Source organism: Eleutherodactylus coqui, chromosome 12 (assembly GCF_035609145.1).
Source record: "Eleutherodactylus coqui strain aEleCoq1 chromosome 12, aEleCoq1.hap1, whole genome shotgun sequence".
Taxonomy (NCBI): Eukaryota; Metazoa; Chordata; class Amphibia; order Anura; family Eleutherodactylidae; genus Eleutherodactylus; species Eleutherodactylus coqui.
In genome coordinates, this window is record NC_089848.1 from 58,313,784 (window position 1) to 58,337,498 (window position 23,715).

At 44.5% G+C, this 23,715-nt stretch overlaps 1 protein-coding gene across 1 annotated transcript in view; it reads right to left on the reverse strand.

Moving 5' to 3' along the window:
- The window catches only part of RFTN1 (raftlin, lipid raft linker 1), a 327,454-nt gene that overhangs the window by 187,524 nt on the left and 116,215 nt on the right, over positions 1 to 23,715 (reverse strand). Inside the window, exon 3 of the mRNA XM_066585331.1 lies at positions 8,674 to 8,860. Within this exon, the coding sequence (XP_066441428.1) occupies positions 8,674 to 8,860 (187 nt within the window). The remainder of the gene's footprint in view (positions 1 to 8,673; positions 8,861 to 23,715) is intronic.

Genomic DNA, 23,715 nt, shown 5'->3' on the forward strand with positions numbered 1-23,715 from the left:
CAGTTTAAGCTTTAAAGGCAAAATTAAATCCAACAAAAGGGTTTTATTTGATTTAGTGCCTTCTATGACTCAGAGGAACACCATCAGCTGCGCAAAACACAAGAATAAATCAATTTGTGTGCTATGGTCCGAACAGCTAATGATCCTCTGAAAGGGGCTCTAGGCAGCCGGAGCCACTAATCACTAGACATCGCATTCCTTTCTATCTGCATAGTTTCCCCCTAACCAAGTCACCGCAAGTAAGAGTAGGGGAATGTGCAACAATATTTTCCAATCTAAGTGTATGGTTAAGTGTGGATCACCGCAGCTAAGTCCTTATGACTATCTCCATTACTTGTATGGGCCATGCGGAAATGATTAGTATAATAAAAAATAAACCCCTTAAAAACTGTAGCCAACAAAAACTAAATGGCTACATTATTAAAAACTGGCATGGAGACAAGGACCTACCCCCCCCCCCCCCCCCCCAAATGAAACCATGAAAACTGGTAACTGGTTCCAAAGCCTCCAATATGTCAACTGAAAATAAGAAAAAATGGAGATTAAAGAAAAATATCAGCGGACTATGATAAAGTCCCTTCTAAACGGCATGATCAATTGAAATGATCGTGCGATGAGCGGTGAAGTAGCAATTGGATATTGTTCATTTGACATGCATGTATACTGTTTTTCAATTCCCAGTCGTTATATGGCTTGTATAAAAAGAGTCTAACATAGGCTTGCAGGAATGCTGCCCTCCAATAGGTGGCGCTGAAGAGGTATTGTCCCATCTTTCTTATTTGCATATTTCCCAGAGGAGCATGAATGGCCTTATAAGTCTCCTCACTCACTTTCTAGGTGCCCCCCCCCCTAAGGAGAAATGATACCCTTCCCAACGGGTGTGTACAAAATAATTGAATAGTCGTTTTCGATCATTCATTGGATCATAACCACACTTCTAGTCAGCAAATCATTATCACAGTCTGGTCTGTGATCTCTTGTCTGACTCCTGTCTGATGATATGCTCTCTGGTCCTGACCCGCGCCTTAGTTAAGGATATGTCTGTTGGTTACTCATTTATTCTGGAGGGTTTTAACATCTTGTTACTTGCACTAGTGGGTGTATATTTGTGTCCTCTTATCTTTGCCAGTATTCCCTGTCATCATCTAGGGAGTACTGTGGTACCTTGACGCCCTGGAAGCTAGGCGCTGGGCGGGTTTGGTTGAGTGAATGCCCCCTGCCGGGCGCCTAGCTTCTGATTGACAGCAGGGCCAGCTTCTTTCTCTCGATGCCAAACAACTCATACCTCCTCCCGCCCCCACCCTCACCCCCGCCGCTGTACTGCCACTGCCATTTCCGGTCCCATCCAGGCTTCGGCCACTGCAGGTGGGACTGCTGTCACTCAGCTTCCCGCAGCTCTCTTCCTGGCAGACTAACATCTCCATTGGCGTTCCCCCTGGTCGCCCGACATTTGGTCCACACTCCTCTCCCTGCGGCACTGTCATCTGTGGTCCCGTTCTTGCTGCGGGCGCTCCAGGCGGCTGCTGTGTCACTGGAGGCCCCGCTCCTCTCTCCCCCACGGGCCGGACTATAATCTCTCCGGCGCACAGCCATGTGCGCACTTCTTAGCTCTGCCGCCGCTGCTGTAGCCGGGATCACAGCTGTGGCACGACATGATGATAGGCTGCCACCTCGGCGGGGTCACTCACAGCAGCCGCCGAGGACAAGTACAGCACGCAGCCAGCAGCAGAGGCACAGAGCCGGAGGGCTGAGTGCAACCATTCAGGAAGCAGCCTAAGCTTTGTTGACACCCACCACTTCCGGTGGCGACATAATACAACAGTACCCATCTAGGCAAAGTCAGGGTCACCCTAGGTTTCCGATGGGGGGTTGCTCTCCTCAAGGTGATCACTCCACTTGTATGTAGGGTCTTTGCGCATCCGAGTGGTCAGGGTCAGACTGCTTTTATTCCATATTGTGTGTTTCTTATTTACTATGTTGTCTTGTCCGTGTTTGTAGAGGTATACATGCTTTTGTCTGTTTAGGACGCTATCAACATGTCCTGCGTGGACGTAACACAGCCATTAGAACCATCAATGCCAAACAGTCATTTGATAATGTGCCCTGGACACGGTTTTCACAAATACTTGACCGCATGTCCCTCAGGAACTCTTTTCTGATACTTTTTCCTGGCATGCATGATGTTGCCAAGGCACAGGTAAATGTCAGGGTTTTTATCAGACCCAAATTTTATTAAAAGGAACCTGTCACCTGCCTAAACTAAAGTTATCGTGCTGTTAGAGCAGGTGACAGGGAGCCGGGTGCTGTAATTCTTATACTCACCCGCTTCCTGGTTCCTGCCTTTGACGTCCGCACATAGGCTGAAAATCCGACTCTTTTCTGAGTCCCATATAATCACTTTTCCATAGACTTGTATGTGAAAGAGCTCGCACGGGACTCTTAAAAGAGTCAGATTTTCGCCCGGCGCAAACTGCGCAGGTGAGCGCCCTGGGAAGCAGAAAATGGATGAGTACAAGAAATATAGCACCCAGTCACACGTTCTTAACAGCACCATTCGTTAGATTATGGTGCTATAGGCAGGTGACATGTTCCCTTTAAGCAGACGTACAAGACATGGGTGTCCCTGGTCATCCCCGCCATGTAAACAGGAATGTGTCATCACAAAATGACCAATTGTATAAAATCAATTTTTCATATTAAAAATAGTTTTTGTGATTTTCTTATTTTTCATATCATAATCTATAATTTTTTAAAAATTCTAAAATCCAAACATTTTTCACACTGCCCATTAATAATAGTGTCTGATGACTTCCTGCTCTTCAGGAGTCTAATTATCACCACTGGCAGGATTACAATGAAAGGTAATGCCTATATATAGATAACACTGGACCCACCATTCACAATAGCTGAGGGTCATAGCTCACCTCCTCCCCTTCCCTGCACAATGATCTTTGCACCACACACAGAGCATACCTAAAAGACTTTCTCAGACATTAATCGGTCCCTTCCTGTCCATTGTGTGAATAGCCCATAAGACTTCTGTAAAACATATCTCCAAATGCTGTGAACTGCAGTTCAGGTAAAATGGGCGCCTCCATAGTCAAGTACAGACAATAGAAAAAAAAATCTACAATCAGAAAATAAAAACAGATGAGAAAAATAAAATATGTTTCTAGCTATTTTTGGTTTTAAGTCCCTTTAATATTATTGTTAAACCTTTATCAAGCTATTGGAGACCTATTCTATGAAGTAAATATCAAGGTAGGAAAGGAAGAGGCTCATCTGCGGCTGTTCGAAAGAAGACAATGTTCATCCAGTTTAGCCTCGTGTGGTGCAGAGTGTTAAGGCAGCAGAAATACAGTCCTAAGCTCTCGCTTATGACCTGAAGGTTGCAGGTTCAATCCCCGGGTGGTTCAGGTAGCCACGGGTAGCTCAAGGTTGACTCATCCTTCCATCCTTCCGAAGTCCGTAAAATGAGTACCCAGCTTGGTGGGGGGTAAAAGATGACTGAGGAAGGAAATGGCAAACCATCCCGCAAAAACAGTCTGCCAAGAAAACGTCACGATGCAACGTCCCCCGAGAAGCCAGTTTACCTACCATATTGAACTGACTCAAAAATTCTAACAAGTTTACGATTACTTAGGGTGCCTGTCCACGGGCGTGATTTCGCCGGTGGTAAAGCGCCGGGGAATCGCGCCTTCTGAAGCTTTCAATAGCATTGCTATGGAAAGCGTCGGCACACTGCCCATGAGCAGAGATTCACTGCGATTCTCCAATCGCTGATCGGCGGAGATTCGGCGGCGGCTCCTGCTACCGGGCGGTGGCTCCTGCGGAGCTCTGCCGCATGATGCCGCAACGCCTGTGGACAGGGGGCCTTAGACAGGAATATGTAATAGGTTTCTTTTTAGGGATTCGTTTGCAGGTATTGTGGAGACAATATGATCTCCCATTCTGTTCTGATAGAATACCCAGGCTTATTACATATTATTCCTAAGGGTGTTCTGAAAGATTGGTAATTAAAAGGATTGAGGGCTTCATCACTATTATACAGTTATGACGCTGGCAAGGTTATTGTGTTCGCCGTTAAAGGCATTATCACCATCACCCACTGAAAGTTCTATCTCCACATCAGTACTCTACCGCTCGTCACAGGAACTTGGGAATAACTTAATTGTTCTGCAGAAGATGGAGAGAAGTTTTGGATATAGATTTGTCTGTGGAAGAGATAAGTTAACGACAGGGAACTTTAAGAGTAAGGCCTCTTTTAGACGGAACCATTTAGCGCATGAACGAGCAAACAAATATCATAATTAGCTCGTTCACTCCTGCAGCCTGCTTATACAGGCCAATAAATCACTCGCTAGCTGTATAAGTGAATGAGAACGACTGAACGAGGAGTATTTAACTGAACGACTGGTGAACGAGCCAACAATGATCTTCAGGTTTGCATGAAATGAACAATAAGCTAACGACTTATCGTTCGATCGTTGGCTGTATTCACACCGAACGATTATCTTGCAAATTCAAATGATGTAGCGATTTTCTGATTAATAATCATTCCGTCCAAACACACCTTAAGGGCTCTTTCCCACGAGTGTATATCGGGCCGCCGTTTTCATGGTTGGCCAATATACGCTGTGATCTGATGCACTGGATTCCAATGCATCAGATCACATGGTCGTATTCCTGCGACGGAAAAGCGCCCAGCCAATATAGCAAATTTTACGATGGGCCCAAAAGATAGTCCTGGAACTATCTTTTGGGCCGGAATATGTCGGCCGCTGCATGGGCTCCTATGGGAGCCAATGACAGCGGCTGGAAAAGGGAGGAAGTTTAGTAGCGTGAATGGTAAACTACCTCCCTCTTCTCTCCTACCCTCTGGCTGATTCCAATGGGGGGCAGGGCTAAGCGCCGTCCATCCCACCTCCTCCCCCCATTGCTGGCTGCATCCCTTGTCTTCTCCCATTGGAATCAAAAAGAGGGCAGGAGAGAAGAGGTGAGCCGGCAAGGGGGAGGGAAAGGAAAGGCTCAATGGCATGGCAGTCTCGGTGAGAACAGGCGCACATTAGAATCGTTAGATTTGTGTGCCCGTTCACAAGCTTTTACGTCCCAGATGATAGCGCATATAGACCGGCCGTGAAAACGGCGGCTGATATATGCTCGTGGGAAAGAGCCCTAAGGAAGACTATGGCCTCAGGAACCTAGAAAAGAGGTATTCTTTCATTGATTTACTAAGTGTTAATTTGTATCATGGGGTCTAGAACTGTGCAAAGCTATTGGGTTTCAGGAAAGTTGTATCTTCTACTCTTCCCTCTCCAATCTATCCTGAATGCAACAGTCCAGCCTATCTTTTTGCTCAGTGGCTAAACTGATGCATCCGCCGTGTGCCAGTCATTGCTCTGGTTGCCAATCCGTCAAAGAATACAATATAAACGCATCCCTTACATCCACAGAGCTCTCCACAGTGCTGCACCTCCCTAGATCTCCTTCCTCATCTTGATCATCCTACCTATGCTCCCCATTCTGTTAATGATCTTACGCGAAGCGTGCTTTTCGACGTAACGATAATCTTCCAAAAAAATTGTTTAAATGAGCGAAAGTGAACGATAATTGTTTAGTCTAAATGTGCAACAACAAGAGAAAGACTAACGAGAATCGTTCATGGTTCAATTTACGCAGGCATAAAAATCCTTGTTGGCTCGTTCCCTTATTCTTCAGTTCAAACAGCAATCGTTCCGTTGTCCTCATTCAATTATACGGTGACTAAATGATTCTTGTTTGAACAAGCCAACAATGCATTTTGCACGGATCCTAACACGTTAGCGATGTTGTCACTCGAGCCAATTCTCGTTCAAAGGAGCATCTAAAAGAACCCCAATGTGCTACCCCAGAAAATCAGGTTAATCGCCAATACCCATGGTTTTACACATGCCCTAAAAAACACATCTCTTTACGAAGGCCTCAAACAATTCCCTATTCTAACTCTTCCCCATTTACCCCGCTTCTACATAAGAATTTGCCAATTCCTTCATCCCAAAATCTCCCCCAAACCCCCTATACCCTAATCCACTTCATATCTACATATACAATAAGTTCCCTACTTGCGAACGTTCGAGTTACGAACTTCGCTAGATACAAACAAGCCTGTCTGTAAGTATGATGTAATGCTACAGCACTACATCATACTGTACAGCGATCAGACAGGCTTGATAGTCACTCTGCATAGGCAGCCCTGGGGCCTTTCAGAAGGCCCCCGGCTGCTGTGCCAACCTGCGATCCTATTGCAGGAGGCCGTACGGGAAACCCAAAGGTCGGGTGTAGCTGTCAACAGCGGTATTTAAAGAGTTAACAGCTCCGATGAGCGGCGCGGCTCATCGGAGCTGTTGCAGGCGGGTGCCGGCTGGAAGAAACAGGCAACTTAGTGTTACTGGTGACCAAAAGATCTATATTGAAGCAATGGACTGGTAGTCGGTGGGCAAATGTGAGAGAGTATGAAATATTTGTTGTTTACCGTTATGTTTCTGTAATACAAAAAAATGTATAAAAATGTTTGGATTTAAAAAAAAAAAAAAGGCTGGGTGCCCGTTTGTGCCTTCAGGGAAGCAAAGAAGAGTGATTCATACACAAGTAGAATGCCAACATACAATGTACTACGGTGAAAGGTTAATTTTAATACAATTAACTTGTCACTGGGGGATGGTAAGAGAAGCAAATACGAATTTCATATCACAGAGCAACTCTGGCTAATGTTCATTATCATAAAATTCACATTGCTAACCAGTTATTAGCACCGAATGCTAAGGAAGTAGCGGGATTATAAAACTTGTTACTTCATTACCGACTCAAAAACCAGGAAATAAAGCGCATGTTAATCTCCTTAACTCCAATGTCTTCCAATGGCCCTGGATGTGACAGTTTGCTGCTGACAGTGCCGGCATTGACTTATTACCGATTCTCCAACCCATCGCTTCTACTACCTTCACAACGTCCACAGTAGGGAAAAAGCTCTATCTGTAGCGCCAATTAAGAACTTGCTCTAAGCGGTGACATTTACATTTTTTTCATATTCTTATTGTATTCTTCCCTGAAATTAGTGATGAAACGCACTGCCAAGAAGGGCTTAATGCTTTTGTCATAAGCACTCATGTAAAATACAGAGAAAACTTAAATAAGGGCTTGTGCTCACTGGTGTTCGCCCCCATTAACCATTTAAGTATCTTTGAAGGATGAGTTTTGTTGTCCCTGTGACTAAAGTAGTGGTTCTATCGGACTCTTGTCAATAATGGGCAAAAATTCACTGGAGACTACTTGCCTTTCTCTAAATCCCTTTCATCAGCACAGTTTACAGGCACTCTATCAGCTCAAACATGGTGTCCAAACTGCAGGCATCATGTTATAGAGCAGGAGGAGCCGAGCAGATTGTATATAGTTTTATGGGGAAAGATTCAGTATAACTTGTAGTTTATATCTCTGCACAGTCTGAGCTGAAGTGTCCAATGGGCGGAGCTATCAGTGATTGACAGCTGTGTATGACTGTGCATATAGGGGGAGCTGTCAATCTCTGATAGCTCCGCCCATTGTTCTTCAGCTCAGGATGTGCAGAGATATAAATAATTAAAATACAAGTTCTAATGAATCTTTCCCCATAAAACTATATATCTAACATGATGCCTGCAGTTGGACAGCATGTTCACGCTGACAGATACCCTTTAAGTAGGTCTCTAGTCTGAGGAGTTTGCATACAAAAATTTACATTGCGGTTCCTTATATAGCTGTGATTATAACTTGAGGGAGATTAAGTACACTTAATCCTGAATGTTCAGGTTTGACAGAAGCTGTGATTTAATTACCTATTATTTATCCAAGTGCATGATTCTCTCTCCCTTGCTCCGTGAAACGCTGTGTGGTGCAGCGCCTTCTCAGACGCCGCACTAGGCAAAACAGGGTATATCAGTTTAGCTTTGAGTGCTCACATAAAGGGAACCTGTCACCATATGTACCTGTTCCAGGCTCATGTTGTCCAGTGTTTAGGTGACAAGATCCCTTTAAAGAGTTAAGGCCCATTTACACGCAAAAATAATCAAACGATTGAAAGTTTTAGCGATCATTTTGCATAAAGTGTTAATGGACACTAATTTCCATTAACACTTTATCAGCTTCATTTGCATGTAAAAGTGCCTCTGGGAGTGGTTTGCAGAGCCCAGCATGTGGGCTAAGCTCTAAACACGGTTGCATTGTATTTGCACAGGCTACCAGCAGAATACAATGTAATCTCCCGATTCCTGCTGAGAACACAACGTGCGGTCTGTTGAGAGATACTTTATCTCTCTACAGCTGAACGATGGATTTTAAGCGCACCTTAAAATCATCATTCAGATGAAAAGTGCACAATACCTGCGTTTACACACAACAATTATCGCTTATCTGCGGTCTTTTCAACGAATTTTGAGTGATATTCATTGTGTGTTAATGGGTCTTTTAAGGCTGTCGAAGAGTTGGGATTTTCTTGGCAGATCTTCTCTTTTTCAGCTAACAATCTAATGTGTATGAGTGCCGGCAATTAATGCCAATCAATTAATGAATCATCATCTCTCCTAAACAAATTCAGTCATTTCAAACATGCATATTAACGAAGAGACTAAGACCCAAGTTATGGATACAGTAGTTAATTACCTTTCTGTTGTCTTTATCAGGACTACGCGGAACATCTCCTCCTGAGGAATCCTCTCATTCCCTTCACTGGGCTGAACAAACGGGTGTATGGCAACCACAGTGAAGCCCTGCTGGTACAGATCTTGTAACCTCTCGGGTAGATCTCGCAGAGAGGCAATTCGGACCGCAGGTGATCCCGGTAGTTGGGCTACAAATGAAAAGACGGTGATTTGATAAATACATAATCATGTACAGATGTTAACATTGTATCTGATTCATAGCTGTGTTCATTCATAAATGTGTGGCCTTTTCTGTTCTATTCCTCTAAGACATCTTAGATAGCTGTCAGCCGAACAACCAACAGCTATTCCATCCAACCCCGTCGGCATGCTCAGACATTTTTCAATAAGGATAGGTGAATAAGTCCCTACCAACCACCTCTGTCAGTAGTTTATGGCTGGGATATCAACATGCCCAAACCTTCTTTTCCCTGGTATCTGTCATTAGGGAAGAGTCAGGACAACTCTATACACATCAGATGGTCAGCCAGTACCTTGATGGCTTTGATGGATGCCTCTGATCGATGACATCTATCAGCCACCCGTCATCCATGGGAATGTACAAAGAAAAAGGCAAAAAAGGAGTATACATTTAATGTATAACATCGTTTTTAAAGGGGTTGCCAATTCATAAATCACTGATGGGCTATCTTCAGGACAGGTCATCAATAGTATATTGGCTACAGTCTACCTCACAAGATCTCTGCTGATGAGCTATTCAGCAGACCACTGTGCTTGTGCAGTGAGCTGATTTTCTGCAGGAAGCAAATAGCTCCATTCTCATTGCAGTGGACAGGCTTGACATTACAGGCAAGGTGCCCATTCACTTCATTACCTGCAATAAGAAGCCTGGCCACTGCAGTGGGAATGGCGCTGTCTCCTTCCTGCAGAAATCAGCTCAGTCTACAAACGCACTGACGAAGAGCTGATTGGCAGGAGTTCCAGAAATCTTAGCCAATCAACTATTGATGGCCATCAAAAGTTTACAACAGGAAAACCCCTTTAATGGACGACATGTGATGGCATATCATGAGAAATGGGAGTCGTTAACCAAATTCATGCCTAAGGTGGGTCAGGAACGTTATCTTTTCTCCTTAGGGAGAGCACCTAGAAAGTAAGTGAGTGAAGAGACTTATAAGGTCATTCATGCTCCTCTGGGTAATATGCAAATAAGAGATATGTAACAATACCTTGCAGTGCCACCTATTGGAAGACAGCATTCCTGCAAGTTAATGTTAGACTCTTTATACAAGCCTTGTAACAATGACTGGGAATTGGAAGAGTTTAACATTGACTTGCAGAAAAGCTACCTTTAATAGATGGCACTGCAGAGGTATTGTTCCATCTCCCTTGTGTAAGTAAAGGTGGGCCCAGCTGTATGTAGCGATGACATATACCGCAGCGCTGTCCAGAGATTGTGACCATTGTCATGAATCCCTGAACCCAATAAAGCTCCAACTAAATTCCCGATCTCTTCCACACAACATAGCCAACTGCATAGGAAGCAAATTAACAGAACATACAGTATCGGAGGAAAATCAGTATAAACCGAAGCACCACACATCAGTGTCAGTCCCGGGGCAACACTGAGGTTTTGGTATGTTATCTGGAGGCACTCAACATTACGTTCACATTGACATCTCATCAATAATTTATCTGTAGTGTAACCTTCATGTATGAAAATACAGCTGAACCAGAAAGAAAAAAACACTACAAAATGTTACTAGTCCGCTAATAGAAAGCAATGTAATAGACACAAGAAATTGTTACTTCCCAAATGTCGAAAGTAGGACAATGTGATCTCCATTGACTCGCTAAATGGAAACGCACTCTGCTTCTCTCTTCCATTAATAGAGCCGGCTGAACCCACGGAGAATTGTATAATCCATCCATAAACATTCTTTTAAAGAAACATATTCTCTAATGTATTTCCTCATCTCGTACTACTGTATCCAAGCATGACCAGAAGTTCAACTCCCACTTGGGCAACCTCTTTGTTTTGTGGGAAATTATTCATTGCTCTACTTACAATGTGCATCTAACGGCCCTTATTTTTCCCTTCTACAATTTCGTCTCTCACAAGGTTTTGGAGTTCTATATGGAACCTCATGCAGAACACTTAAGGATTGCTAAATAGAAGTTGGACTATAATGGTTACTAGAGATGAGCGAGCGTACTCACTAAGGCAAACTACTCGAGCGAGTAGTGCCCTACGCGAGTACCTGCTGCTCGTCTCTAAAGATTCGGGTGCCGGTGGGGAGGGGGAGATCTCACTCTCTCCCCCCCACGCTCCTCCCTGCTCACTCCTGCAACTCACCGCTCTCCCCCGCCGGCACCCGAATCTTTAGAGACGAGCGGGCAGGTACTCGCATAAGGCACTATTTGCTCGAGTAGTTTGCCTTAGTGAGTACGCTCGCTCATCTCTAATGGTTACCATGCAAATCTTTTCCAGTACTGTTCAGAAAATAAATGAAAAATACCAGAACGGTTGGTGCCTGATGCATCTGCCAAATGCATGTAGGGCAAGATCTGGTATGGCCACTTTGTAGTCACTACGGCGAACAGGTGTTGCTCACGTATATTTCTTTTGTTCTTAAATCCTTCAATTACTTTACTTGTTCAACCTAATTGATGATTTGTTCACTTTAAGAGCCTTGTGTGGCGCAGATTGTTAAGGCAGAAGAAATGCAGTCCTAAGCGCTCGCTCACAACCTGAAGGTTGCGAGTTCATTCCTCGCATGGTACAGGTAGCCAACTCAAGGTTGACTCCGAGGTCGGTAAAATGAGTACCCAGCTTGGTGGTGGGTAATAAATTACCTGAAAGCGCTGCGGAATAAGTTGGTGCTATACAAATACCAAGATTTATTTATTTTTATTCTATAAATTCACTATGAACAGCAAACAACATTGAAGCACATGTCTGCGGGTGAGGCTTTGGACAATGTTCCGCTGGGAAACTTGGGTCCTGGCATTCATGTGAATGTTACTTTCATATGTATCATCTATCTAAATACGGTAAAAAGACCAAGTACAACCTTTTCATGGAAGCCGTATTCCCGAGTAGCAGTGGCCTCTTTCAGAAGGATAATGCCCCTGCCACACTGCAAAAAGTGCTCAGGAATGATTTGAGGAACATGACGAAGAGTTCAAGGTGCTGACTTTGCTGCCAAATTTCCCAGATATCAATCTGAGTGAGCATCTGTGGGATGATCGGGAAACACAAGTTCGATCTACCGAGCCTCCACCACCTCACATCTAACAGGACATAAAGGGAAGTTGTCATCAGAATTCTGGATTATAGACTATCACCCTAGCGCTAGGCACATGTATCACACCTTGGACATAGGTTTGTAAAAAGAAAAAAAAAAGAAGAAAGTTCATTATAGCAAAATCATTTGTATTCTGGCTCCTTGGATGCTAACTGACCTGCCTTGAGTGACGGAGGCGGTCTGAGGAGCCATGGTGTCCTGTTACTGCTCACGCATTCTCCACATTGGTCTTAGTTGGATCCGCCTTAAGCTAGCGCAGTGCCTATAAGTGTCAGCTACGATACTATGCTGAACTCGGCATCTGACGCACGCACAATACACCACGGAAGTGAGGGTGCGGGCAGACGAGCGTAGGCGTATTTACGTTCGCACGAGCGCAACGTATAATCGCCCGAGAGAACGTTTTTCACCGATCACGACCAGAGATAGAAAGCGTATTTTCGTTTGTTCCTACTTTGCAAACTATCTTTTCGGCCATCGAATATGCGTTGGCGCGTATTTCGGTCGCATATGTTCCGTTTTTTTTCGGGTTGCCGTTTTTACGCGCCATAAAATCGCCCATGTGAACGAATACATTCGAAACCATTGCCTCAGATGGTCACGTATATACGTTTGGTCGCAAAAACGCGCCGTTTATGCGCTCGTCTGCCCGCACCCTTAGGGTGTAGATACCTCGGCTTCAGTACGCATGTCCATTTCCAGCTGGGAGAGCCAGTGCAAATGGCCACACAGTATTTCACCACGACTTGCGCTGTCAGTGGCAGGACGAGACGGCTAAGCAGGGGGGTTAATAACAGGACGCCATGACTCAGGGCTCCAGTGGCCTGCCTCCATGACTTGTGGTGGGTCAATTAGCATAAAGAGCTCCAGAATATCAATGTAAGTTTTTGGAACAACAAACATTCTTCTCTTTTTTTCCCCAAACATATGTCCAGGCTGGTACATGTACCTAATAGCGCTATGGGTGTAGTTCATAACCCCTAAAGTTTTTGATTACAGAATCCATCTAAAGGATTGCCCGATATCACAAGATATACTTTAAGGCCTCTTTCACATGGGGCGACAGTGATAACGCCGCAAGAAAATTGCAGCGACATCGCATCGGTGTTTTCTCACAGTGGTATTGTGACCTTGTAGCGTTCTTTAGCCAGAATTTTCAGGGAGGCTTCAAATATAATCCCTACCCTGAAAATAAGCCATTGCTGCATTAAAAAGAACCAAAACCATAATACATCACCTAAGAGGCACTGGCTGCTCCGCCACACTTCTCCTCTGCAGCTCCGGGAGCTTTGCTTGTAGCTTTTACCCAGCGCCTCCTGGTCAGGGGTTCAAAAATCCTCGCCTCCAGGATGTGCTGGCTCTGATCAATTCTCAAGCGCCAATCAAAGCCAGCGCTCAATGAACAATTACAGCCATTCAATGTGATGCCTGTGATTGGTTCTCGAGTCCCGCAGCTCAGCCAATCACTGTAGCACTCAACGAACCAATCAGAGCCAGTGCTTCCTGGAGGCGAGTATTTTGAACCTCAAAACCAGAAAGTGCTGGCTAAAAACTATAAGCAAGTCTGTCGAAGCTTCAGAGGAGACGTGCGGCGGAGCCAGACAGCACCTCTTAGGTGATGTTTTGTTTTTCGTTTTTTTTTAATATAGATAGGGTTTATTTTAAGGCTTTTACAGTAGGATTTCCTACTGTAGAAGTTGCATCGCAAGTTTATCGCGGGGAAAATCGCACGATGTTGTCACCCGTGTAAAAGCAGCCTAAGGGGTTAGAGCTGTTTTAGCATCATGTCGGGGATCTACACAATTTTAGTGGTTTTATCAGTGCGTGTGTTATATGTATAGTGGCCCGTCAAATTATAAAATTCATTCATTCTAGGTAAAAAAAAAAAAAAAGATAACTGGTACAGATCTAGCTATTACTTACATATTACAAGCTGCTCACAGCAGTAAATGACTTTCTAGGACGAGTCCAGGAGCTTCTTCAGGGTCCTTTACAGAACACAGCGTACCAGAAAAATAAATTGGAGCCGCCTTCATTTGATGTGCAAAGCAGCAGCTCATTCTGGTAGCGGTAAAGAGCAATGCAGAACATGTAGCATCAAACTGTATTGTAGGAAGCGCTACTAGACAGCCCACCAAGCTGATCAATGCATGCACTTCAGCAAGGCCAGTCTCACACTACCGGATAGGCATTGCGGATTCTGCGAGCGTTTGATCCGCGGATCAATCAGCTGCTTTGGATTCCACAATTCCGCTCACATTAGTGGGTCGGAATTGCGCAATCTGCTCGTGCAACATAGAACGCAGCGTGTTCTATTTTACCGCGGCATAGAGCCCATTGTTCTCTGTTGTCACGGACATACCCCTAACGGATACCTAATTACATTGCGTCACCGTTAAGTGAGGGAAATATAAGCAAACAAACAAACAAAAAAATTATACTGCGAATGGCTGCCTGTGCGAGTACGTGGTCTTGCGCAGTACATTAAGCGGGGGCACGTCCGGGCTCACAGCTGGAATCCGCTGTTGGTCTTCACATGTATAATACATTGTCTAAGTAGAAGCTTGATGATATTTTGTGTATAATCAAGAGGTTAACTCCCCAGAATAGATGTAACGCAGATTCAGTGTTACAGTGCGAAGGCATGTTTTCATTAATGACCATAAATGGTGATGTAAAGCCGAGCATATAACGTACATGGGATACAATTATATCATTGAAGCCGGGCTGTTTTGTTCACTCTAATCCCCATTTTAGCAGTTCTGGCATCGCACAGCATTTTGCATGAATACCACTACCGGAGAGATCATACAGCAGAGCAGCCGAACTCCAGTGCTGAAACTTGGCCACCGGCCCACAAGTCTGCAGAAACTAAAACTTCTGAAGCAAGTGCCCTACGCGCTCCAGAAGGGGAGGCACATCTTGGAGGAGATATTTTTAACAAACATGAACTGCTGTGATACTGAAATGTTTTCTGAGGATAAAGTGCCATCTTCACAGCTGAATTAGACACGACTTTCTACGCCTGTCAATCAAATAATCTATCCATATGTCTGCACAGAGAACTAGTAACACTGTGTCCCATAGCCTTGTATTACCCGGAATGTAGAACAGGGCTACAAAAAGACACCTAGTATCAGAAAGCTGAGGGGGATTGTTCTTAGTGAGAGAAACCAAGTAATCTTGTAGATATGATTTTACAGCAAGCTTTCAGTGATATCTCGCCCCCTTTTTAAGGCTATTGAATGAAACTAGTTTGGATGGCACATAATTATAACATACAGCTGCAGAGGGGAGGGGAACACACTCCTCATCTAAATAAATGTTCACACACACACATTTGAGACTGTTTTGCACTCAAAACCTCAAACAGAAACTGAACTGAGACATAAATTGTAAATCAGTCCACTGAGCTCAGGACATTTTTATGATGTGTCTTATCTCTCCTTTAACCTGCACATGGAGATGCAGCACCACCTATTGGATGGCAACGTTATTACAAGTCAAGTTCTGAATTTTTATGAAGTTTTAAAGAAAGGGGGGGGGGGGGGGAAATTATGATTAGGAAGAGGACCCTTTCATATTTTCCACTTATACAAGAATCCCAGGCTAAGGTTAATTCCATTCTTGAGGGTATTAAACATGGCCATTATTTGTACTCCCAGATTCTTCTGTGAAGCTACGACTTGCAATTGCCCTTCAGTATAATAACTCATTTGCTCTATGCTGTGTCCCTGACCACAAAAATGTCTTGCCACAGATAGTTCAGTCTTTCACTCTCTAATTGACTGGCAATGAAATCTCATCCTTACTCTCAGTTTTTGTCCTGTTTCCCCGATATAAAGCCCCCCAACAGAAAGCCGAGGAACATGTTTTCCTACACTAGAGGAATATGTAACTATACATAACATGTAGTAGACTCCATACACTGAGAACACAAAGCTTCAGTAGTTCACACTATTTCCATGCAGCACTGGAATCTCAGAGATCTAACCAATGTAAAATCTGCATTAGGTTTTGGTGCTCTCCATGTTTGCTTGGGTTTTATTAGAACGGTCATTCACCAATAATTATTATATAATTGCCCTGTGTAAACACGGCAGCAACCAGCCCATGAATGAGCAAACTCTCGTTTGTCAGCTGATCGAATATTTAGTGCAGAATAAATTTAAAAATTACTCCCAGCAGCACATTTTCCAGCGTGAACAGAGGATGTGCTGCCAACAGCAGTTAAACTGAATGGGGGATGATCATCCATCCTCAATAGAGCCTTATAGATTTGTGTGAAGGTAAACAAGCGATTATCTTGATGATCTGTGCTTGTTAACGCCTAAAGACGTATAACAGGACCTCAAAGGCTTACGTACATAACCATATTATGCCTCTCTGCATAAGCCACATATATAGAGCCAAGGATGAGATCAGGTACAATCCAGTGAGATCACAAACTTCAGGAATGGGTTCATTGATATTACAATCCGATCCTGAGCATTAAATATATACAGTTCAGGTAGAGCGCCACATTACTGCCGCATTCATGCAAATTCTAGGAAGCCAATTAACCAACCAGCCTTTATTACATCAGTGTTAAAAGGAATCTGTCATCGTTTTCCTGCACCCCTCTCAGAGCAACACAAGGTACAGCGATAGGTCTGCTGCAAGTATCTCTGCAGTAGTTTGGGAGAAATTAGCATTTTATCAATAATACCCAGACATAGAGGCCTACAGAAGAGAAGTCCGTGATGTTTAAGAGCTGCAACTACTATAGCCACATCCACTCCACCCACTCTCCCACTGCTGTCTCACTACGGCCACTCTCACACATTGCATCAGCAAAATTGCGCAATTTCTATTGCGGCGCTAATGACACGTCGGTTACTGCCTCCGACAGTGGGTTTTAACGCAGCCCATCATTGTGATGAGGTGTGTTAATCGCGGCAAAAAAGAGTAGATAGTGCTCGACTGCGAGGCCCCATTGAAATCAATGGTAGCCTAGTACAGCGATTACCGGGGGATTAAAAATTGTGGTAATCACGGTGTAGGATGTGTGAGAGTGGCCTAAGAAGCAGACAGCTGTCAATCAATGGTTGGAGGGTGGAGTGGACGTGGCTAGCTGCAGCTCACGAATATCACAGACTACTTCCTACTTTCTCCTAAACTAAGGCCGCACGCACATGGGCGTCCATGTGTACCTGCTTTCAAATAAGGGAGATGGAATAAATCCTCCACAGTGCCACCTATTGAAAGGCAGCATTCCTTCGAGTCAAAGTGGGACTTTTTATACAAGTCTTCTTACAATGACTGGGAATCAAAAGCAAAGCCAGACTCCATGTACATACAGCTGTTTCCGGGTTATTGCCCATCATCATTGCCCGCCATGCCTTTCAATAGGTGGCACTGTGGAGGATTTATTCCATCTCCCTTATTTGCATATTACCCAGAGGAGCGTGCGTGGCCATTTGAGTCTCCTCACTTAGTTTATAGTATATAGTTGCTCTCCCTAAGGAGAAAAGAGCGTTTCTGATACCTGCTTTCATGAATCTTCATCTGTACTGTGGATGGTCCGCATGGCTCGCCATCAGACATTCGCAGTACAGATTTTTTTTTTAAACTGCTGTATTTCCCATGTCAACACCTAGTGATGACGCAGAATCCACGACCTTTTCGCAATGGAAGGGCTATGGATCAGACGGCTTCCATAACGTTCACATAAAGATACGCAGAAAACTCTATAAAACTGCTATCGTTGTTCTAGCAAAACACGCCATTGCAGTGCTATGGGTAAAGAAGTACAAACATGACATTTCCGATGATCAGACCACTTAGTATATATGTGCATGTAGCTTGCTCTCTAACTATGCACAAAGTTGACCGTAGGCTGCAAGACAGACAACTGCTTACCTACAATGCCCCTTAAAGGGGTTGTCTCACGAAAGCAAGTGGGGTTAAGCACTTCTGTATGGCCATATTAATGCACTTTGTAATATACATCGTGCATTAAATATGAGCCATACAGAAGTTATGCACTTACCTGCTCCGTTGATGGCATTCCCGTCTCCATGGCTCCGTCTAACTTCAGCGTCTAATCGCCCGATTAGACGCGCTTGCGCAGAAGGGTCTTCTGCCTTCGGGTCTGTCCGGCAGCAGCGGCGTTCTGACTCCGCCCCTTCTACACGTCATCGCATAGCTCCACCCCGTCACGTGTGCCAATTCCAGGGGTAATAGGTTTTACAACTTTGTAATATACTTTACTTTTCAGGTTAGAAGAATAGCAGGGTAACATTTTACTATTTTAGGGCGGCTTCACACAAGCGTAATTCGCTGAGTGGCACTTGCATGGGACACACAGTACTTGTTGCGTGCTGCCAACCGCCATGCACCATCTTGCCAAGACAGAACATGCTGCCATCTTTATTGTGCGCATAATTCACACAATATTTGTGAGCAACAATATGGGAGCCCATTACAGATTGGACCAACGCATGACGAGTGCAAAACCCACGTACATAATACGCTGCCACCGCATGTTCGTGTGAAGGTGGCCTTATATGTGTTAAACTGTGTTTAATAAAATGTGTGTCTTGCAGTTTGCGGTCACCTCTGTCCGCCGCTGGAGTGGAAGCAAATATGCAAGAGTTTACAAAACCAGTCTGACCGCCGGAAGCCCCCGGGACATAACCAAGACGCAGTAAGCTCTGCCGTTTAACCAAAATAAAATCTGCTGATAGAAAGGTGCCGCAGACAAAAGCTAATCCTGTCCTGAAGGGGGCGTGGCTCACCTATAACCCCCTAAGGAGCAGCGCCGCTGAGCGCTCCCTTCCCTCTACCATTTCTCACAGCACCACCTGTTTCACCTTGCATCTACTTACGCAACATGGGGCGCAAGAACAACTAGAACACCCATGCATCCTCGCTGGAGCCCAATGGCAATGCTATTCAGCCATTTTACGCCCTCTGCCGCCTGGGGAGGACTCCAGCGGTGCATTCAAGATGACCATAGGCGCTCTGTCCCCTGCCCCATTCTAAACCCGCGCATTTCACAACCAGCGAGAGATCCAGGAAGCCCTGCCTCAGCAGTCCCTATACCTATCTGGGACCTCCATGAGTACCTCAAAGCTCTCCTCACAAAAAGGATTTGGAGAAAGGGGTCGTCGGGCTAGAACAGACTTATAAATCTGAGCTGGAGATTTTTTTAAGAGGAACTGCCGCACTTGGGTCACCAAGGGGAGAAAACACGCGGGAACAAATACAGCCCCTCCTAGATGAGCACCAAGAAGCGATCCAGGCTAATTCTCGCCCAGATTTGCCACCTCCTTGCAAACCTTGATGGTTCAGACAACCGTAACCAGAGGAACAACCTTAGGATTCTTTGGGTCCATGCATCTGTTGGCTCACCTGAAGTGGAGCAATTTACCATCAATCTCTTTAATAATGTGCTGGGAGATTCATTTTCCTCCGTCAAGATGGACTGATATCTCCCCTCACGTTGAATATGCAGCACAACCGTGGGGCATGGTATGCAGGGCACATTTTTACAAAAGGAGGAAAGCTATTTTATGTGCCACATGGCAAAAAGGCCACATTGAGATCGAAGGCACTACAAGTCAGATTCTTCCCGATCATGCAGATCCCTACAGCTCGGCAGAGCAATGTGCCCAATTCTCACTCTGCTAAAGGAAAAGGACATCCCATAAAGATGGGGCTTCTCAATGCAACTTATTGATACCAAAGCTGGGAAATCGGTGGCCTTCACAGATTTGCGAGATTTTCTTAAGTTCCTAGGGTCATTCAAACTTCCTATGAAGTCCCTGCCAGACTGGCTGCCTATCCCCATGCTGGATTGCCCCGAGCAAGAAAAATCACTATTTCAGCTGGCCCCCAACCACAGCTAGGTAACATGCCCTTAGACACAGGGGGGACTGGGTCTGCCGGACTTATAATAATAATCTTTATTTGTATAGCGCCAACTTATTACGCAGCGCTTTCAAGCATGGGATAAGTGCAAACAATACAACAATTACAATGTGCGGTACAATCAGTTTGAAATAAATGGGGTGGGGGTGGAACAGGAGGTACGGGGGGGGGAGCGAGGCATGGGGAACACAGGCAGTAAAAGATTTCATGTGGAAATCAGTTATTAGAAAGCAAATAGAGTGGGGCGGTTAGGAGGTGCAGGGGTAGAAAGGAGGTGAAAGGCAGGGTGGAAAGTGTGGGGAGCCATATGGAGGGGCGGGGGACTAGGTCAGGGGATTTGGTATGCTTCCCTGAAGAGGTGCGTTTTTAAGGCACGTCTGAAATTTTGTGCATCGGGAATTGTCCAGATGTCTTAGGGTAGAGAGTTCCAGAAGATCGGTGCTGCTCTGGTGAAGTCCTGGAGGCGAGCATGAGAGGTTCATATTAGAGGGGTGTTTAGTCTGAGTGTGTTAGCGGATTGGAGTGAGCGGGCTGGGTGGTATATAGACAGGAGGGAAGTGATGTATGGTTGCGCTGCGCCATGCAGAGCTTTGTGGGTGAGGTTGAGTAGTTTAAATTTAGTTCTGCAGTGGATGGGCAGCCAATGCAGCGACTGGCATAATGCAGAGGCGTCTGAGTAACGGCTGGATAGAAAAATGAGCCTAGCTGCCGCATTTAGTATGGATTGGAGAAGTGCGGGGGAGGCCGATGAACAGCGAGTTGCAGTAGTCGAGTCGGGAGTGGATGAGGGCGACGAGTGTCTTTAGCGTGTCCATGGTGAGGAACGGCTGTATTTTAGCAATATGTCAGAGGTGCATGTGGCATGTTTGGGCCAGAGATTGAATGTGGGGATAAAGGAGAGGTCAGAGTCCAGTGTGTCACCAAGGCAGCGGGCATGCTGTCTGGGGGTTACGATGGTGCCAGACACTGGAATGGTGATGTTGAGGGGAGGTCGGTTGGAAGGCGGAAAGACGAGAAGGTCAGTCTTAGAGAGGTTTAGTTTGACAAAAAGGGAAGACATAGTATTAAAGACAGCGGACAGACAGTGTGACATTTTGGAGGAATGGTTCAGAGATCTCACGAGAAGGGGTGTATATAGTTGGGTGTTGTCAGCATTGAGATGCCATCGGAGGCCGAATTTGTGGATGATTTGTCCAATTGGGGCTGCATAGATAGAGAAGAAAAGGGGACCAAGGACCAAGCCCTGGGGTACCCCAACAGCGAGAGGAAGTGGATAGGAGATAGAGCCAGCGAAGGAGACACTGAAAGAGCGGTCAGAGAGGTAGGAGGAGAAGCAGGAGAGAGCAGTATCCTTTAGACCAATAGAGCGGAGCATAGTGAGAAGGAGGTCATGGGTGACAGCGTCAAATGCAGCAGACAGGTCAAGGAGGATTAGTATCTACATACCGGTACTGTAAGGTAGCGATTATATCTTGTACACTAAACTGGTTTCATCATGGAGACTCCGAACAATGAGCTCGAATTGACAGGGAAAGTATGGTTATGTTAGGCAGATAATTTTGGGTATATAGGAGAGTTCCTTTTGCCTTCCATTATCTTTCAATTTTGGGATCACAGGCTTATGGCTGGGGCTTACCGCTTTTATTAATCTGCTAGTCCCAATGTTTAGCTATTCGAGACTACTTATGGGAAATTGGTAGAGATAATTTTTGGTCTTTCAAGGGCAGAGACTCTTCATTTTCAATCTTCTATTCGCAATAAAAAAGTTCTTCCACTCTCATTTTTTCCTGGGGGTAGGTCTAGAGGTCTGTGGTTTCTTTATGCTCAGTGGTCCAATTTCATTACCTTTTGGAACCTTTTTCTCAGGTCTCTAGGGCCTTACTCCCTGTGAATCTTCATGCGTTTTATCTTCTCCTCCCTCTCACCTGGTGTCTCTTCTCTACGGTCCGCTCCTGAGATCATCGGACAATGTACATCTCTACCCTATGTTCAGGCATGGGAGGCAGAGCTACCATTTTCTTTCCTGAACAAGGGCATTCACGTTAATACATAAATCCTCCTCATGCTGTGCTAATCTGGAAAATAACTTCAAGTTACTTTCCAGATGGTATTGTACCCCTTCATATCTTCACTCCACATTATTCTTTCTATTTGGGAGTGGTTCAACACCTTCGAGAACTTGTATCGTATGGAGAAGCTTATTGCAGAGGACTCCGATTTACATGATCAATATTATAGGATAGGACATACCTGGCTGATATTTTTCGTGAATCTCAGTCTACTGCAGAGTGGCTGCATTCATTCGCCTTCTCCCCCTTCCCTTACCTCTCCGCACCCCAGTGTCTTCTTTGTCTGGTGTCTTGGCTGGTTATGTATGTCGTTTATTCCATTGCTTTATAAAAAAAAAAAATCTTAAATCTTTACTTTGACATGGTCAATTGTCTGGTGACAATAAGTGTATTTGGCGTTTTAGGGAACATGACTATGACTGTCCATTATCCATAATATGACTTCTACTTTTCCTACCCATTTTGGTTCCTTGTATTACAATAAAAGCTATTGAACCATAAATCTCTTGCCTGACCTGATGGACGGTCAACTTTTTTTCCTCCTAGCTCATTTCATTAGCAGAAAGAATCACAGATATGAGAGGTAAAACAACTCACTCTTCTTTCCAGAAAGGTTAAAATAACTAATGTCAACTACAAATGATGGTGCCAGCGGTTCTGAATATTTCATGTAGTTTTCCTTGATTTCACGGAGTTAATGACAACATCTGTGACTGTTTTTCATCCCGCAATTGAAGATTTTCATGCAGAAGTCACAACTGCCAAATGTCTCTCCTTATTTCTTCTGCTGTTGTTGATGATCCAACGATCTGTACTAAATAATTCATTAGTTGATACCTTGCCACAAGCACTGGAAATGTAAGCAAGGATAACACTGCAAAGTTACCTTTTCTTTTATTCTTACTTAAGGCCAACAACTAGTGAGATTACCGCAGTTCTGAAAATCTGCCTAATTACCTGTCAAATACCTTAAAGAAAGCAAGCAGAGCGGTGCGGGGCGCTGAGAGCAGTTCGGCTCCAGGCGGGATATCTGTAACCGAGTTACCGTAAGTAATTCAGTTATCAGGAAAATGCAGCAGATGTCATTATAGAAAACAATATTCGTCCTCCGTCCACAGTAACATGTGCTACGAGAACTTGGGGCTGTCGCATGGCCATACTCTCAGCACATACCCACTTAGCATATTCTGCAGTACCTGCAAAGTCTCGAAACTTTCTGACTCAAGTCTTGAAAAGTTTAAATGCCGAATGAAATATATTCCTTAGAAAAGTTAATGAGATATCTTGTAAATATATTATATGGCACATTTACCCCAAAACAGGCGTTTCAAATGATGGTCTTCGGGCGGTTGAACTAAGGATACTTTTACACGTGCCGACAGTTGCCTGAGTAAATCGCTCAATAGAATGATTGCAGGTGAATGTCATCACTTGTCAGAGTTATTATTTTAGTTTTTTTTTTTAAGTTCACCTAAAAACCAAGTGACTGTCGGTCGGTTTAAACAGGCAGTCATTCATCTATTAACAATGCCTGTTTACTCTTAATGGAGGCCAGAAGTGATCTCCAACACATTTCACCTGCATTCAGTAACAGATTTGTTAGCTCACAGGTGGCCCTGGTCAATTTTTGGGAAATTCTTTACACAATGGCCTTTATAAAATCCCCTCACAATGCCATCTCTCCAGCAATATTCGAGCAGCACAATTAGTTTCTCATCCGCATCCATACACGTTGAACTCTTACATTATGAA